Source organism: Dendrobium catenatum, unplaced genomic scaffold, assembly GCF_001605985.2.
Source record: "Dendrobium catenatum unplaced genomic scaffold, ASM160598v2 fragScaff_scaffold_178, whole genome shotgun sequence".
NCBI lineage: Eukaryota > Viridiplantae > Streptophyta > Magnoliopsida > Asparagales > Orchidaceae > Dendrobium > Dendrobium catenatum.
In genome coordinates, this window is record NW_021318640.1 from 289,767 (window position 1) to 309,406 (window position 19,640).

Consider the following 19,640-nt stretch of genomic DNA (forward strand, 5'->3'; position numbering starts at 1 on the left):
CGCGCAAAAGGTCAGATCATCCTTGTAGCCTTCTGCGTAGCGTGGGCCAAATTGCCAGGCAGGCGTCAAGAGACGGCTTTGTTTGTGGGACCCATATCATTTGCCCGTGACGCTGCACAGATGGCTACACAGACATTAAGAAGCCCACAAGCGGTTAGGTTTCGCGGAGGTGAGGTCCATGTGATGTGCCAGCCACATGGAGTGCCTTCCTCAATCTACGCAATTATTACAGAAGTTACCCATATCGAGCAAGACGACCGGGTTGAGCATAATTCTTGAGGGTAATATTGGTATCTGGTGTTCACCAGAGTCTGGGGAGCGTGCGCAGTGAGATACAGTGAGCTAACGCCAAGCAATTCCAGCGAATGGACCATTATAAACCGTAGTAAAGTAGAATGGGAAATGAAGTATAATAAGTGCAGCCTGTGCAGCCTGCTTTAATGGGCAAAGGCCTTCTTCTTCTCTTATGGGATGAACCTCTGTTTCCCGCATTGCGTCGGGCAGAGCTATTAGGGCAGCATTTTCATTCTCTTATAGTTTTCCGGCGATTTGTCTGTTGGTTCTTCTCTTTCCCTTAATTATCGGAATTCTTTGGTCCTGCATGCATCGTCTGCCAATGAGTGTTGTCAATGCTGAAGATGTGAGCTTGAGAGAAGCTGCAGAGGTCTTCAATAGACTCCGTCTTTTTAGTTTCAACGCGAGGAACCTTGCGTTACGAGGAAGTTAAAGTTTTCTTAGATCTGGAAAGATTGAGTGGTGTTGGAAAAGATCGAAAGAAGTTGGCGGCTTTTGATCCCCGTTTCTAAAGCTAGACCTCAGTGCTGTTTACGGAGCGAGAGTGCCAAATAGAAGAATTGGAGTCGTTTTTCGTTTTTTTTCCCTGGAGCAACTGCCTTGTGCCACCTCTTCAGTCTCGAAGAGGTAATATGTGGATCCTGCTTTGATGCTGGTCGAGGTTTAGAGGACACTTCTTTTTGATTGGCTTTGAAATGGCGTCTTGGGATCAACTGGGAGAGCTCGCCAATGTCGGTCAGCTTGTGGGATTCGGAGCATCGCAACTGATAGGTATGATTGTGCAGGCTGCAGCCACAGCTCGAACGCATAAGAAGAACTGCCGGCAATTTGCTCAGCACCTGAGGCTGATCGGTAATCTATTGGAGCAGCTTAAGATCTCGGAGCTCAAGAAGTATCCGGAGACAAGGGAGCCCCTTGAGCAACTTGAGGATGCGCTGCGGAGATCCTATATTCTTGTGAGTAGCTGCCAGGAACGCAGCTATCTCTACCTCTTGGCCATGGGCTGGAACATCGTGTACCAGTTTAGGAAGGCCCAAAGTGAGATCGATCGCTATTTGAAGATCATCCCCCTCATCACTCTTGTTGACAATGCCAGGGTTCGGGTGAGGATCTTGCATCTTTTCTCAAAATTTTTCATTAAAACTCCAGGAGCTTTCCTGCAATTCATGCCTAAAGGTCCTTTTCTAATTCTAAAATAATATTGAAGAGATTAGAAGATAGTTGCCGTTCTGCTTTGGAAATCTCTCGTCAGACCTTTTTACTTAATTTTTTTTTATTTTTTAACTAACGATGTAGGGAAAACTCTTGACATCAAGCTTGATATTCATAGCATGATTGTAATATCCATCCATCATTTGTTATTAATTTGGATAGATGATTGTGAACATTTCTCATACATTTTCTGTTTTTCTCAGCTGTCATTATCAACAGAACTGTGCTATTTAATTAAAAAAAAAGCAACTACCTTGAATAATACAATTACTAATCTTTAGTACTACCAATAATTGCACATATTAAAATATAATAAAGCTATGGGATGAGCATATTCTTGTTGCTTGATTTTGGCATTTACTTACGCTAACATTTTATACTTTTTAGTCGTGTAAGCATTGGATTCATCATTGAGAATTTGAGATAGGGAGGGTTTTAATTAAATGGGTACCTCAACATGGAGAGATTATTCTATGCGGTCACCGGACATAGCTTACCGTCCAGAGACAAATCAGGTGCAGCCATGTCATCCAGTACCGAGCAATACCAAGTAGGGGTGATGTGGCGTATTTCATTGGGCACTGGACGGCGTTCGGCGTCCGCACAGAATAATTCATCCTCAACATGTGTCAAGTGGGTTATGGTAGGGCACGATGGCATGTGTTCAACCCAATATAACTCCCACTATTGGAAATGGAAGCTAGTTTTTGCAAGATCTTTGGTTTAACGGGAAAAGTCTTTTCGTATTATTTGGGGAGCAAGTTTACAATGGGATTCCTGTGCATGTGCCATGTGGATAGCCCACTGATCCCATCATCATTGGCTATTTTTGGAATCTTGTCTCTCTTCCAATTACTCCACTCTTCTTAATGCTATCTGTATTTGTAATAATATTATCCTTGGGGAAATTCTATTCTCGTGGGACATTACTAAAACTTCACCTTCAGAATCCTAAAAGATTATTTCAATTCTTATCTTCTGATTGTTGATTGGACCACCTAGTTATGATGGCTGATAAGCTTACTCGTAGAGGTATCATAGGTAGAACAGCTTGCTCTCGTTGCAATAATGAGAATGAGAGCTATATCCAACTATTATTCAAATATTTCTGTTTTATGCTCACAAACTGATTATGAAATGAAGGTTTTTAATTATCTTTCCTTCTTAGCCATATTTGCTTAAAGTTTTGGAACAATGGAAGGTTGGCTCATGATCAAATTATTACATTTTGTATGTTCTTATTATTTTGCGCATTGTCTATAACCCTCGGAGGGAAATTATTCACGCAATGAATGACAAAAAGAATTGTAACCTTTCCTCATTAAATCAGAAGATCTAGTATCTGTTCAAAATCAAATTCAATAGCTGCACTGGCATTGCCTGTCACCCTTGCACTTAACTAAGTTTTTGCATGCATGGAGATAACATTGAAGGTTGCTTCTCTCTTGACCAGCTATTTGGTTGCTTTATCTGTCTGATATTGTTTTTGTGGAGAATGATGAATTCTAGACGTGGTAGTAGTGATATTTTCTTCGGGATATTCCTTGGTATCCTTGGTGGCTGTCATCTTGAACTTACGCTCTTTTTTCTGTGCCAGGGATCCAATTTTTCTATTTTTGCTTGCTTATTTGGTCCCAATCTTTTTATAGCCTCTGGGATCCTATGGTTTGGCGGAGTCATGCCTCTTTGTTACCTTCTAGTAAGGGGCATCCATCCTCTTATTGATTGCCTACCTTTTATAAATTAGGCTGCAGGCTCTTTTTTATCCCACTTTTGTTCTTCTGCTGCACATATATTATTTTCATTTTTATTTTTTGTTTGGTGTTCAGTTTAATTTGGGTTGCAACATGTTTTTTATATTATAGCCTCACCCTCTTTTTATTTTTTGGTGTTATACGCTTGCTATATCTACTTTTTAAATTTTATTAATTTAAGCTGAGGCTCTTAAATTTTCCATACAATGAAAGTAGGGGTCAATTGCTATTTTAATGCCAATTGGCAAACAACTACAAACTTAAAATTAATTAGCTCGTGCTAACCATTTAGTGAAACATATTTTGTTTTTTTAATGATTGCCATGTTTATTGTGTCTATTGTTCTTCATAAATGATTTTATCATACAGCACTATTTCAAAATGGAAAAGGGATTTTGATGAATTGAATGCAGTATTGTGCACTTGGGAATATATACTTTCGTGATGACTATGCTTGCTAGTGTATTACTAGATGGCCTGAATATTTATGTCACATAATGGATACTCCACAAAAAATTTCAACTCTTTCACAGTTTACTGCGGAAGAGAAAGCCTCTAGTTACTAGAATGGCTGCTAAAAAGCTCGAAATTTGCTTGAAAATTGCAAATTATATACCTCTTGAAAATGAACAATTCAATTTTGAGCTCCTCTCCAAAATAGAAACAAGTTAATTTTGAGTTTGCTTTAACTTGTATAAATACTTAGTTTGGGTAGACTTTAAATAAACATTTATATGGAGTATATAACATATACATAACATAATATATCTCTAAGACATGGTGTAATATTGATATGAATGTATATTTTAAATTAAAAACTAACTTCATGTCTACTTAAAATAGATCTCGAGTTGAGTATTTTGAGTTCCATTTCAACCTTACTGCTTAAATCTCACTCGGTGTCACCCCTAGTCTCCAGTAATGTAGGCATCTTATGTAGAATTCATAAATAAGACTCAGCTTACAACTTTTTATCCCCAGTATTTTTATCTTTGCCTGACAAGTTCATCTATTGTGTAGGCAACTTTAAGAAATAAGTTAAATGAGAGAAATATGATTAATTATTATTATAAATGTTAAATCGGTGCTGCAAATTTAGTTCCAATTGCACCTCGGCAACTGTTATTGTCATTGATAATCATACTAGCTCGTTTATAAGTTGCCTGTGTGGCTAGCAATCATTTTGATTGTCGTACATGTTGCCTTTTTAAAATTATAAAATCATTTCATTTATCTTCATGCATCAGGAAAGACTGGAGCATATTGATAGGGACGACAGAGAATATACATTTGACGATGAGGACAAGAAAGTGCAAGATGTTATATTGAATCCTGACCCTTGTAGCAGTCATAAAATGATTCTTAAAAAGACCCTTTCTTGTTCATACCCAAACTTGAGATTTGATGAGGCCCTTCAGGAGGAAAATGAGAAACTTCAGCTCGAACTTCAAAGATCTCAAAGTAGCATGGATATTGGGCAGTGTGAAGTCATACAGCATTTGCTTGAAGTTACAGAAGCTGTTGCTAGTTCTTTAAATGAGAAATGTGCACATCACAATAATTTGAAAAAGGAAGAAAATAATCATCTGGATGCGAGCGATGATCAGGGATATCCCTATGATGGAAGTTATCAATATGAAAGCAATGCAGGGTCAAGGTGGGATTTCTCATTTTGTTGTTCCCCAATGATATAAACATGACGCATATATCTACTTCTATTTTGGCCTTATTTCTTAAATATTATGAAGAAAATAGCTCTGCTTTGCATGCTCTCTTAGTCATGTGACAGAAAACAGAACCTTCCAACCCTAATGTGTTTTAACTGCGCTTTCTTGCTGGAAATAAATTGAATTTTGGTAAAAATCTTGTTAGCTATAGTATCAGCATAATGTCTAATCGCCTTACCTTATAAAGGAAAAAGAATCAATTTTAGTACTTTCTATTGCTGTTATGATCAAGCAATCCCATAATTTCAATGAAGGTATTTATGGATGTTTGAATATACTTAAAATTTAGTTTAATAAGTTTAAAAAAGCTCTCTCATTGATCCAATTATGTTTGGCGGATTAGGTCTTAATATTGGTCTAGTAAGAAATAATTGCAAAAGATTTATTGGTCTAACTAGAGTCTATGTGCATGACCAACACTTCTAAAACTAACTCTATCATAAACAAATATTTTATTTGCTTTGCATTTCAAAAGATGGTCCCGTTAAATTATATGAGCTCAATTATATTATTCAATATTTAATAAATATTGATGTAATTGTTGATGATGAGGATCAAACTCTATTATTATTATGCTATTTACCTTCTTACAAGAATTTTTATGACATCATGTTGTATTATTGATACCTTCAATTTTGAGGATGTGTGAGAATGTAGGAGATGATATGTTTTATGCATCCGTGATAAACAATATCATGGGCGGAACCATGTATTTCTTAGGGGGGCAATTGCCCCCCCTCAAAAAAAAAATTTTTTTTGATAGGAGTAAAAATAATTTTTTTTATATAGGAGAATAAAAAAAAAGTTTTGCCCCTCCTAAAAAATTATTTTTGCCCCCCCTAAAAAGATTTTTTGTCCTAACTTGCCCTAAAATATCTATATATTTCTTCACAATTAGCTCTAATTTTTTTTTTTCATGCTTTTCATGATAGTTTAATTACACATTTTTTTCTTTATTTTTTCTTTTAAAATTTTTTTAAAAAAACTTTTCGTAATATATAGATATATAATATTATTTTTTTAGTATTTAATTATTTTTGTGCTGTATTTGCCCCCCTCAAAATTGAGGCTGGTTCCGCCCCTGAACAATATTAACACCAATTTAAATGGCATTGGTAATGTCCGCTTGATGAGTGGGATTATTATAAGAAAAATCAAATTTTGATATAAGTCCACGAAGTCAATAATATGTAAACATGCAACTTACATTGTGCAGTATTCAGACTTGGTATGTGATTTAGACGTACATGACTACTGTTTACCCTTCATTGAGATTAAATAATCACCAAAAAAACATAGACTAGCTTGTGACCGGTCATTGGGTATTAGGGTAGTGATCCCTATCAACATCATTATACGCCATAAGATGAAGAGAATAGCTAGTTGGAATAAACAAATCACAGTTTTGTGTCCCAGTAAGATATTAAATGATTTGACGAACTACAACTATGTATGAATGATGAGGTGATGTAGGACCACAGTGAATGTAATGAAATTATGAAAAGTTGAACAGCTTAGTGATTAGAGAAATAACAAAAATAAACTACTAGCAAACAAAACGATGAGTTAAAACATGAGAGCGGTTACATTCGCTTAGGCCAAGCTACATGTCAAAGAGATTTAAACCACCAAAACATTTTAGAAAATAAACAATAATTTGCAAAGTAATAGTTTTTAACGAGAATCCCTAATCTGACAATGAGAATTAGAAAGCAAAGAGGTATACTCAATTTCCTACATTTACTAAGCTCGACAGAGTGGGATAAACACGCCCTTCATGACTACAATCAAATCACAAGAAAGATTAGTCTTAAGAAATACAAGAAAAGGCAATTAGGAAAACCTTCATCAAGGACCCGGGGCGATCCTCCACTCGACGATCTCTAACTGTTCTTCATTAGCTTCGACTAGGGTGTCCAAAATACGTTCAAGATAATCTTCAACCGTATGATCGATCCGCGGGTTGACGTCGAAGAAGGTTGAATGGAGAACGTGTACGAAGCCATGTTCGTCGTAAGCAATTCTGTAGTCAGTTTCGGGATCGGCCATGCATTGGATTGTTGTGTGTAGTGGTAGTAGCAGCGACGTCCTTCAAGGCTCCAAGATCTCTTGAGAAAGAGATGATCTTCACATGAGACAAGGGAGGAGGGGAAGAGGGTTCGGCCAAGCTAAGAACCAAACATGAAATCAGGATTTTGGTTTCTCACCAAGTCCCCTTCCAAAATCTGAAATAAATTTCAGATTTTGAAATTAGAGAATAGAAAAGTGAGAGGGAAATTTAATTCCTAAAATCCAGGAGGGGAATTAATGTGAGAGAGAAGAGAGAGTAAAATTCAAATGAATTTAAATTAATTACTTTCCTAAAATAGATAGATTAAATTAGGAAAGAAATTTGAATTTCAAATTTAGATGATTTGAATTTTAAATTGATTCCAAATTGTAATCACCCCAAATAAGGAAACCCAAGGATGAAGTAGGAATTGGTGAGGCCGGCGGCTAAGGAGCTAGGGTCGGCGGTTGTGGGGGATTTGCTTGGGGGGTTTGGGTGGTGGGAGGAAGGTTTGGGTGGGGGAAGGGTGGCGGCTAGGTGGATGGAGGGGTAGTGTCGCCGGTGATGGTAGGGGAAAGAAAAAGAAGACGAGGTAGCGGATGAAACCACGAACCCGACTGATCTAGGTTGGTGGGTGTTGCACAAATATCCCTCTCCTAGGAATTTCACTCCAAACTCTCAAGCTCTCATGAGAAGTCAAACAAGAGAAACAAAAATTTTCTTTGATCATTCATTCCCTTGCAAAGAAGAACAAGGGGCTATAAATAGCCTTTTACAATGACTCAAACATAAAGGATGACAATGCCCCTAGGGCTTATATACGACATCCCTAATAACAGGGGTACAACGAAAAACTAAATAAAACAAATACAAATGACATCATAAATAAGAAAAATACATAAAACAAACGACATCATAAAAATAAATCAAAAGTACAATGACTCAATCGTGGCCGTAGATCGGCGGCCGCGTGTAAACCTTCCATGATATGATGTCCCCATCATGAGGATTTTGCACAAATTGACTAGCTTGCTAAACCACAAAGGAAATATCCCGTGGAGTAATTTCCAAAGAATTTAAACTGTCTACCAATTGTCTAAATACTTTGTTTTCAGAGAGAAGATCACCCTTCTCACTTTGATTTACTTATAATGGAGTATCCTCCAGGAAAGCATTTTGGAGGCTAGCTAAAATAATCAGATCTTATGCATACTTATTGATGTGGAACATCACTAGCTAAACAATCCCTTTGGAATAGCCTATCTAAGTTTGTTACATGTTTGTTATATGCATTCTAGAATATTCTCCCTAGCTTATAAATATAGTTATTGTAGTAGGAAAAAGGCATTGATAAATATTATATGAATTGAAGCCTTTGAGCTTGGTTTGTCCTCTTGTTCTTTGAAATCCTTCAAGCATCAACTTCTTCCAAATCTTCTTCCAACGAACCAACGACGATCCCCCCACATCACTTATGTTGATTAAGAAAAATACCATAGAGATCAATGCTAACTTTCAAACGGAAGAAGAGCACTTAGATTCTTCATATGAAATATGTCCTGAAGTAGTTGCAGATGGCTAATCAATATGTCCCGGTAATTATAGTTTTATTAATATAAACTTGAAGGTGAACAATCCCACTGGATGTCTTGCAAAGAAATAATGAGTCATAGCTGCTCTATTTAAAGGAGAAATGGCATAGGGTTGAACAAAATTTATTCACCAATGAATATGGGGCATATTTTAATCTATACGGAGAACTTTGGAAGTTTAATGTGAAGCCCTCGACTGATAGGAGGCCCAGTGAAACGAGATGAGCGCCTTACCTAGATGGTGGGAGTCAAGCACTTAAGCAGAAGAGGTAGAGACGATATGAGCTTGAAACTCCTGTAAATGGGAAACATTGAGACAGTCGGATGCCATGGGTTAAACAACAATATTGTGATTTGCATGAATGCTTTTCTTTAGTCATTAGCTTTGATTTTTCCTAGTACTTGTTGTTGTAGTTGGCTGAAAGTGGGAGCTTTGAAAGAAAATAGAGAATTGAGTTTTAGAAATTGAGAAGAGACGAGGAAATTAATGAAACTTAGTTTCTATGACAATATTGAGTCATCCCAAAAACCAAAATATCATTGTACTATAAATTTTGAGAAAATTCCATAGAAGGATGTGTTGTACCCTTTTGAGGACCGTTTGTAGTGGGTAATTTTTAGTCTTAATTTAATTTCCTTTCATTATAAAATATTTTAAGTTATTTTATCTCTTATTTGTTTTTAGAGAAGTTGAGAAATTTCTAGTCTTTATTTGTAGTGGGTTTTGCTATTCTGTATTGAGAGTGGGAGCATTTTAGTTTTGATAATGATTGGTGGGTTTCTTTATTTTGTACAACATCGTGGCTTCTATTTAGTGGATTAGTGGTCAATCTTGATGTTCTTGTAGTATTTGATTTTTTTTTTCTGATTATATTGTTGTTCATCATATTCACTTCTTGTTAATTCTTCTTACGGGAAGTAGTTGCTTCTCTAGACAAGTATGAACTGATCAAATTTTAAGAAACTTTCAACCATCAACATATTGTCCATTTTGACCTAATGGTCTTACAGTTTTATTCCCTTGTTGTAACTTTCCAGTTGGTCAAACCCAAATGCTTTTTGTTATGGGCTGATTGTTCTCGTCATCCTTGCTTTTTTGGTAATTTATTTTAATTAATATAAGATAAATGTATTCTTTATTTTCAACTTGTACTAAAAAAATGATCTAAACTGAATACCATTTTATCAAATTCTCTTATTATCTTAGGCTAATTGTTCATCTATGTGCTTGCAATTTTTCATTTAATCAATTATCCTTGAGCGTGGATTTTCCTTCATATGAGAAAAGTGAATAACCCGTGCGTGGTCATGAGGTATGGGCTCGTCATCATCCTAAATACTACTGAAGTAAGAGAGATTTCTTAAACTGGGTTATCTACTTTTTTTAATGTGGAACTATATATGGAATTTTCAGATCTTCTTTTATTAAGCCTCACTTTGTTGTCATTCCTACTCTGAATCATTATATCTTGTCATCTATCCAGTTTTGCATGTAAAAATTGAATTTACAAGCTCTCATACAATTTATTCGAAACTTATGCAGAAGCATATCCACAGTATCATCTGGTCATGACTTGATCTCTAGGAAAGGATCACACAAAGATGAGAAATGGCATTCTGATTTACTGGGCTGCTGTTCAGAACCTTATTTGTGTGAGTTATAGGGATCTGCATCTCTTTGATGTGGCAATGAATTCTAGTTTTCTATGCGCTTAGCTATCGTTGATTTTAATTAAATTATGTGCAATTTTGCCTTGTTTCCATATCTTTCCTATTTTTCAATAATCTTATTCAATTTTACATTCCTCTATACATGATTGCTGTGACATACATCCCTTTAGATCATTTATTAATAGAGAGAGATCTCTGGTACATGGATTTGTTTTCTCTTCAAGTAATTTACCTAAGTACCTTTAATGATTTTAACTGAAAAATAATGCAACAAAATTATGTATTTTGTCCGAGTTTCAATTGGGACAATTTATATGCAGAATGCATGGCAGGGATAAGGAAGCCTTAGATTTCTTCAAAGAGATGGAGGCCAAAGTCAAGCCCAATCATGTTACTTTTACCAACATCCTTAGCACCAGCAGCAATGTCGAGCTGGTGGAAGACAGGCAAAATGCAGGAGGCCAAATGCTTCCTTTATGTGGGATTGCACCAAATATTGAGCACTATAGTTGCATGGTTGACATCCTCGGTCCTGCAGGGCATTTAGAAGAAGCAATGAAGTTATTGAAGAAATCATTCAAGCACTACATTTGCATTGGTCGGGCAGGTCAACTTGTTGATGCTGAATCATGATCAAATCCATGATTGTGCAGCATATGGAGATATATGGAAAAACCTTTTGTCTGCATTTAAAATCTTCAACCTAGGAGGACTGATTTTGATGTCTACATCTACCTCCCTACCAATGGAGAGCCTCGACGGAGTCGAGCTCTTTTGACACAAGGGAAGTATGATGTGGAACATCCTAGTTAAAGTATACCTTAAGAATAGTTTATCAAGTTTGTTACATGTGTTCTAGAAAGTTCCAGGAGGTTCTACGTAATACCCCACGATGCTCCTTAACAGTAATATAGAGTGGCATAGAAATGAACATAGCATTCAGTCTTTATCTTTTATCATTCCTCACACAATTTCATACCTGAATAAAAAACATCCAACCATAATATCGTTTATATAATAAACGAAAGCATTTAATTAATCCAAATTTTATAACATAAATATTTACTGAGACACTAAGAAATCTAAAATAGTACAACACTGAACAATCTACAAACCTCAAATGTAGACTTACAAACAATGTTAAATAGTAGAACATAAAATGAAATAAACTTGAATCTATTCTGCATCAAGTTTTTCCTTTTCTTTTCTTGTAATTGTTAGGGAATGTGCCCTAAAGAAATATTATTGTAATATATTTTCTATGGAAATAAATATTTTTTAAAGACAAGTTTAGCATGTTTTGATATTATCATTTGATATAATAATTTTTTTCCATGATTATTTATGTAACCATAATTCAATATATAATTATATACAAGAGGATTGAATTATGGATAATAATCAAAACAAGTTCATAATTATTAATTCTAGTTGGAATCTATAATTAAATATTATTAGTACGGTCCATCAACATTAAGAATGGAATAATCTTATCCGAAGTATTCGATATGGAGATATTAAGGATGGATGTACTTTATATAATATGATTATGTAGAACTGGACTAGATAAGTTTTGAATTCTCTAATAAATTCTATTTTAATTATAGAGAATTTAAAATTAATCATAAAGATGATCATATATAAAACAATCTTAATCCTGAGTTATTAATAAACTCCTATTTGTGACATTTAGTTTTTTGATTTACTCGTAAAAAGTTTGAAAAGAAATAAACTCAATCATTGTATTTCAGAAACACAATGAAACAAATGGCTGGAAATGTTAATATACAGATATGGAATCCATTCCTTTTAATTTTGAAAGTTAGAAAATTAGTTCCCTTGAATAATTAATTCAGAACTTGAACAATTGAGCGCTCAAATTTTGTGACTAGGTCATAAAGTTTATTGTTCATTAGAGAATTAATTGGAATTCAAGGATTAAGATATAATTAGTGAGGTGACAGAATTACCTAGCTCTAATTATGAACTTTTTATGGAGGATTATTTTATATGTAATGATTAAATCAATGGACAATTCAATTTTTGTAAAGCGGATTGACGACAGCAAGAAATTGTAAATATTTTTATAGGTTGGTGTTGACCTCGTTTTTATTCTAATGCCTATCGAGCCTTTGATCGATTTAATTACAGGCTTGCAGTCGACCAATGATGAACTCTATTTTCTAAATGGAATATAAGTTAAGTCTTCTTTTTGGGAATCTTCAAATCATTTATAAGAACTCTCGGGTTGTTTAATTATTGGCTATTTATGACTATACAAAGTCAATGGGGAAATTTTGCGGACCTTGCTGAAATTTGACAGTTATAGTAGAATTCACAGATCTTATATACTCTGGTCCTCTGTCAAGCTGCTATCCAAGCTTACATAATTTTTAGTTATGCTAATAATATTCTACGTATACGGAATGATACCAACAATATCTTAAGTAAAATATACCTGCAAAAATTATTTTTAGACCAAGTCTAGACCTACCAAAGAGTATTTTCTTAGATAAAATTTCGCTTATGATAAAAAAAACACTCACTATCTCATCGGGACAATCACTACTGGTCCTCTAAACTTATTGAGTGCAAAGCCAAACTTATATCTATGGAGATCATACCATATTATGGTAACCAAAGAATACTAGACATGACCGATACAATATCAAAATGGTTAGATTTTTCTGTTGCTACTTCAGTTGTCATTGATTCATTGCTGGAATGTTAGTCCGAAAACATGCATAATATTGAACAGGCATTTAGAAGTGATGAGTGAATTCTCAGTATTATCCAAAAATCATCCTAGAAATGAATTTATATAAACTGGAAACTTCATTTTGGTATACGTTGATGTTGAATTTGATGAGCTGTTGAAGACATAACTACTTGTATGTTATCAAAAAATTATTTGATCGGCCATGTGATTCATGAAATCAGTTGAAACTTCCAATTAAAATGGGAGCCATCCGACTCCTTTCAGGCAAACTTACAATCGACTGAAAGTCTTCTAGGAAATTACGAACCATAACCAATTCGCTCATCGAGTCCATCAGGGACCCGGAGCGCTGTTGGGAAGGTTCGAACCAACAATTTGGCAGTACAACAGTTTCCAAACAGTTAACATGCTTATAGGAAATCGAGCGGTCGACGAGACGAATCCAACGAGCCCAAGACATCTCCAATTCGAATCCTTAAGCTTCAATTGCCAATGAACTGACGAAAGGTCCAATGATCAGGGATGTCAATGATTGGTCAATCATCCGAACTCCCCCTTTCCCTTGATCTCTTCGACTATTGTACGGGCCATGCCACTCCAATATATCTATAAATGACCCCTCTTTCTCTTGAAAGGAGAGATGCGATGCGAAGAAGGACAGGGAAGAAGTCCTATCGACCACACCGGAGTTTCGCGCCACATTGAGGCCCTCCATCTCCGCCGGCTCACGCGCGAACCACGCCTGACGTCGTTGCTCCGCCGGGACCCACCACCTGAGGCCCTTGAGCTCACGCGGATCATCACTTGGGGCCCTTCCTCCGCCGACCAAAACCTGAGGCCTGAGCATTCGCTGGACACCACTTGAGGCCCTACTCCGCACGGACCACCGCCTATCGTCGTTGCTCCGGACCACCACCTGAGGCCCTAAGCTTTGCCGGACCAACCACTAGAGGCGTACCTCCGCGGAAACTATGCCTTGAGTCGTTAGCTCGCCGGACTCACCTGAGGCTCTGGTCCGTCTGGCACGACCATACTTGAGCCAACAACTTGCGTCGGAGCCACCGATCTGAATGTTGTGCTCAGCCGAACCACCAACTGAGGCCCTGCCAGCTTGCGCGGACCGCACTTGAAGGCCCATCACCTTCGCGGACCACCACCCTGAACTGTAATTGCTCGCGGCACCACCTGAGCCCTTGTAGCCCACCAACCACCATTGAGGCACATTCCTGCCGTACCACGTGCTGATTGTCTTTCTCCGCCGACCACCAACTGAGGCCCTAGAGCTCCACCAGGACACCACTTGAGGCCCTCGCTCCGCCGGACCGCACGCACTGAAGTCGTTGCTCCGCCGGCCACGTTGACGTCGTGCTCTGCGGAACCACTGAAGCCCTGAGCTCCGCCGGACCATCACTTGAGTCCTAACCTCGCGGAACACCAACTGACGTCGTTGTCCGCGTGAACCACCACCTGAGCCTGAGTCCCGTCGGACCCACCACCTGAAGGTCCTCTCATCCGCGACACCTATTGACGCACCAGAGTTCTACGTGAGTAACGCCTTACAACTATCCTCGTAGTCTTTTAGACCACTAGGTTTCATAGCCAACTTTAGCGGTCTTTCATAACCTGTCTCGTGCCGACTATGGCACTTCAACAAACAAATAGTTATATTGAATTATTGTAATCCAACATGTAAAGGCATTCTATATGGATTGTACCGATTCGTACCGTCAAGCTTAGGCTTTCATCCTAGAAGGGCATATTTATAATCGACTGCACATTAATGGAATTATTCAACTTGGGCCATGGACGTGATTTTTCCTTTTTCAGGGTTTCAACATAAATCTGGTGTTCTTGATGCAACCTACACTTCTCTCCTTTATCTGCTTGTGTGTTGGATCTTCGTCGAATACTAAGACGTTAAAACTAGTATATTTCTTCTACTGATGCGATATTTCAGGAGCAACATACTATTGAATTTTCTTTTACTTTAGTGACCCTAGTCACTTTAAAACAGTAAAAAATGGCATTTTGTGTATGTCTGGTGTGAGGTGACTACAGAAATATTGACAATTCCACTGTGAAATTGTGCAGGTGAATACTTTTTAGGAGATTTGTTTCTCCATATTATCAGCCTATGTTGTTTCTGTGAACACATCACTATGCAGGCATGCATTAACCTTCCCATGACAGTGAATGAGTATATTTTGAAGTTATTATCTTTCATTTATAGATACATGTTTTACTCTTATATTCAGTTTAATAGGGCATATATCTTTCACCGTGGCATTAAGAATCTTACCAATTTCTGGTTACAGGCACTCAGAGAATCTACCACTTGCTAACGTATCTCCAAATTAAGGATTTTTTTTTCTAATTTGATTTGATGTTCTAAGAAGTGATGAAATAGGCAAAGGAGATACAGAAGAACTTAAGAATTTAAAATAATTCGGCTGTTTATTAACTACATCCATTGTTGTAATTTTGAGAGAAATATTCTTATAATCTTGAATGAGACACATTAAGTAAGGTGTTTGAGGAAATATTGGATCTGTGCTTCTCAAATTGGCATTATTATGGCTTTCTTCATGGATAATGTTATTGGGCATTAGCAAAGGGATATAATGAACCATTGTTTTCATTAATAAACCAAGTGTTTATTTTTGATGGGATATGAGTAGAAATGATCGAGTCAGATTAAGTGAACAACAACTAGAAATGAATTGTGACATTTGATATATGTTCTGAATTGAAATTGTTGAAGAATGTGAGTTATATAAGTAATATGAACTCAAGTGAATATGACTCGTGCAGAATATTTTGTATGACACAATCTTTTATTTGTGTGCTGGACCAATTGAACCATTTTTGATTTCATTAATAATTAAATTTTTATTTGGTTTACATTCTACTTTTATGGAATTTGTTTCAAAATTTTTTATGGAGCCAACAGTTAAACTATTCAGCTGTTTCCAAATCATGATGCACATAGATAGAGGCTAAGAATAATACATGCATCGAGTTGCCAACTTGTAATTAATAAGGCTCAATAATCAAACTTCTCATTATAATACACAATTACAATCATAGACATAGATTTCTTAAAAATTGACTGTGATCGACTAGAGACTCTAAGATATTAGATTCAACTCAAATTATATCATTTCAAGCTCCTAACCATGTCTTTAGTCACACCACCATGTATTTATAATCTCACTCGTGCAAAAACTAAACAATTATGCATGCGTCGTTACGTTATACATTATAAAAATGTTAAAGATTGCGAGTATTAATTTTATTGCACGGAATCTAAGAAGTAATTGCATCAGGTAATTTGGTGGATGATTTTTCATATTCGTTGTTTAGAAGGTTGCGTATTTAAATAATTGGCTTTATTTTTCTGCATTAGAAAAAGGAAGCTTAAATGGCTCTTGCATTCGAATAGGAGGTTTTCCTTTCATGCATATTCATGAAGAAGAAAGGTTTATGCCACATAGATTGAGCTGGTTGGGCAGGTAATTTTTTTTAGATATACTCAGCCAACGGTTGCCCTTTTTTGGATTGATGAGGGCTTGTTTCTTGTTTGTAGTTGTAATGACTGAGGTTGGTTGCCGTCTTGATTTTGCCAAGTAAGAAGGGATTGGGTTCTCTCCCACAATAAAAAATAGACACTATGGCTATATTTCAAGCATGTTAATGTGTGTGATCTGGAAATATACAATAGGAACCATGTAAGTCAAGGCTTAAAGATTTTAATATTTATTCCCTTCTTACTACACAGTATATTATATATGAAGCTAGCTTATAAATTCACTCATGATACATCTTAATTAATATTATTTGTGTGCCGACAGAATGAAATAAATTTCGGTCTTTATCTTTTAATAATTCCCACACACCAATTTCATACTATGGAATAAAATCCACCTGCTACAATGTCGTTTTATATAAATAAATGTAGGTGATGGGCTTATTCAATTTCAGAAATAATATTTCGGAGCACTAAGAAATTCAGTAAGTAACATTATTACTGAACAGTTTACATATGTTAAAACGTAGATCTAAACAAAAATGACTAACATAGAACTTAAGTTAGATAACGAAATTTCTTTACATAAGTGTTTTCCTCCTTCAGTTCTTCTCTGTAATAAACAGTTATAAACATAACTAGGTGGACGCTTGAGCTCATAAGTTATGCTATTAAATAACAGTTAATTGCTGATTAAAAACTCACACATGATCATAATTAAACAAACTTGATAATTTATTAAACATCTATAAATGATATTTAGCTTTAAGCGCTTTACTTTTAATTCTTTTTTGAATTTTATATATGAATATATCTATAGTTTTTAATTAGCTAACTTTCATCGCTATTCAATGGATTCCCGGTAACCGACTTATCGCCAATGGAACAACATAGAAGTCTCTTTTGGCCTTTTTAGGGGTTCATTATGCCCCACTGCCTAGTGCAGTATCATGGCTTGAGTCATTTCTGTCCACCTGTAATACATATATCTATCGGATGGTCACTTTGCACCCCACTGAATTACAGTGATAATCATATCATTTTTACAGTCTTATTAATATAATTTTTATATTCAATAGATTTCACGACCATAGTAATCATACTTGGACCTTTTGATGTATAAAATTCTATAGAATAGTTTATTTCTATGTTTACAACAAGGATGTTTAGCAACATTAAATTTAATGAGCTCTTTTTCAAAGTATTATAAATTAGAAAGAATATAAAACAACCATATTAACTCTTATTTTGAACTTCAATGTCCATAGAATGCAAAGTGTCATTCATCATGAGAACTGAGACTTGGATGTATATTATTCTCATTATTAATAATCTTATAAATTGCATTTATATTTTGTAAATATAAGTGATATAATCAATATATTATAGGGAATATAATTCATGGTTGGTAAATTAGAATTACAAACTTACTTCCAATGAGCTATCTCTGCAAATTTATTTCCTTATCTTCTCGCTTGCTCAGTACCTACAATCACCTCTCCAATTCTATGATTTCTACAAGTTATTTCAATAATTATTCAATAAATTTCTACAAAACATAACCATCTCTGCATCATAGTAAACTTTTCTTCTGGAATATATCATATACCTTACACACATTAGATAAAATCTTTAAAACTTTAACTACTGATTTGGAATCTATATGCACACTTGCAATATACCAAAATTAATTACATTGATTTTCTCTTCCTAAATTTTTTTCTTCCTTTATGTGTTATTTCTTTTACTGAATCAAGATTCTAACTTAAGACAAAACAACTTCATATAACCAAACTCTATTATTAAGCAAATAAAACTTTTGGTCATTTAGTCAGCCGCAAATCTTTTTTCTGCTTCAATGCTGTTACCCACTTTACATCCGAACCCTTTACTGCTTCAACTCAACCAAGAAATTGCCTGTGGCTATGGAAAACTTGCTTATTCGAGCCTTGAAAGAAATCATTATAATTATAAAGATTTGTAATTAATTTAATATTTCTTATATATACTAATATTTACTTGAATAGTAAGTTTAATACTACTAAAAAATCACAATTCCTAATAAATCTTATTTTACTTGAGACTTTGGATTATTACATCAATTGTGTAGCTCAGTTTTATCTATCATGCAATTTAATCTTTATTTATTTTACGATAACTATTTGGATCCATAAATCCAGATTGTTATTTGTTGTTGTTACGTTGGGATCTTTATTCAATATTAAAGCGGTAAATAAACAAATCAGGATTTTTAAAAAATTAATTGAGACATTATCCATATTAATTTTCTTAATTAAATTATTTATTAATATGAAATGAAGAAACTTACTGAATTGTTGCTCTGAGATTGTAGATCTTCTTCCGTCTGATGTGGCATGTAAAACCGAGTCTTCCTTCTTGCTTTCACCATAATATAAGTTATGAGTGGGCAATAATTCAATTATTGATGACACTTTCTTTTGAATTAATTTATGTTCTTAAACACCAATTTAGAATCATTCAAAAAGAAGAAATTATTTGGCCAATTATTCTTTCTTATATATTTTTTCATCTTCATGAAGGATCATCTATCATCATATTTTCATGAGACTTTATTTTTATTTATAAGAAAGTCACTTCTTTCTAAGAACCTTTTAGTATTTGATTGAGATTTTTATAAATATTTAAAAGAATAATTATCTGAACATCTCAATTTACTTATATCTTATCTATATTCTTTTTAATAATTTAAAGATATTTGTTGAAAATTTTATGCACACCATGACGTTATCATCATATTACTTATATCTTTTGATATTAAGACGAAAATTAATTGAATGAGTCATCATTATCTTCAGAAAATAAAATTAAAAGGTGATCAGTAAATGTGTCACTAATGTCTCTCATTAACCATTTATATTATGTCACCTCTTAAGCGAGTGTATGAATATATATAGGGCTTTAGGTGATTAAAGAAGAGCCCTAGACCTATTAATTCAGCTCCATAATTTGATTATATTTACTCTTAAATTAATAAATCAAAATTATTAATTTCAATATTATTCACTATATATGAAATTGGCATCTTGAAATATATGTATACTTACTCAAATAAA

General features: G+C 35.0%; 1 protein-coding gene across 3 annotated transcripts in view; it reads left to right on the forward strand.

Annotated features, from left to right (window-relative positions):
• The first annotated feature begins 218 nt into the window (after positions 1 to 218).
• LOC110112195 (cell number regulator 13) overlaps positions 219 to 19,640 on the forward strand; it is a 42,828-nt gene continuing 23,406 nt past the window's right edge. Inside the window, exons 1-4 of one of the 3 annotated variants that reach the window (XM_028692873.1) lie at positions 219 to 1,397; positions 4,508 to 4,917; positions 6,159 to 6,166; positions 16,206 to 16,217. In XM_028692873.1, the coding sequence (XP_028548706.1) occupies positions 990 to 1,397; positions 4,508 to 4,917; positions 6,159 to 6,166; positions 16,206 to 16,217 (838 nt within the window). In that variant the 5' untranslated portion in view covers positions 219 to 989. Of the gene's footprint in view, positions 1,398 to 4,507; positions 4,918 to 6,158; positions 6,167 to 10,172; positions 10,283 to 16,205; positions 16,218 to 19,640 lie in introns of all 3 variants that reach the window. The other 2 variants (XM_028692872.1, XM_020844329.2) reach the window with 2 other exon arrangements.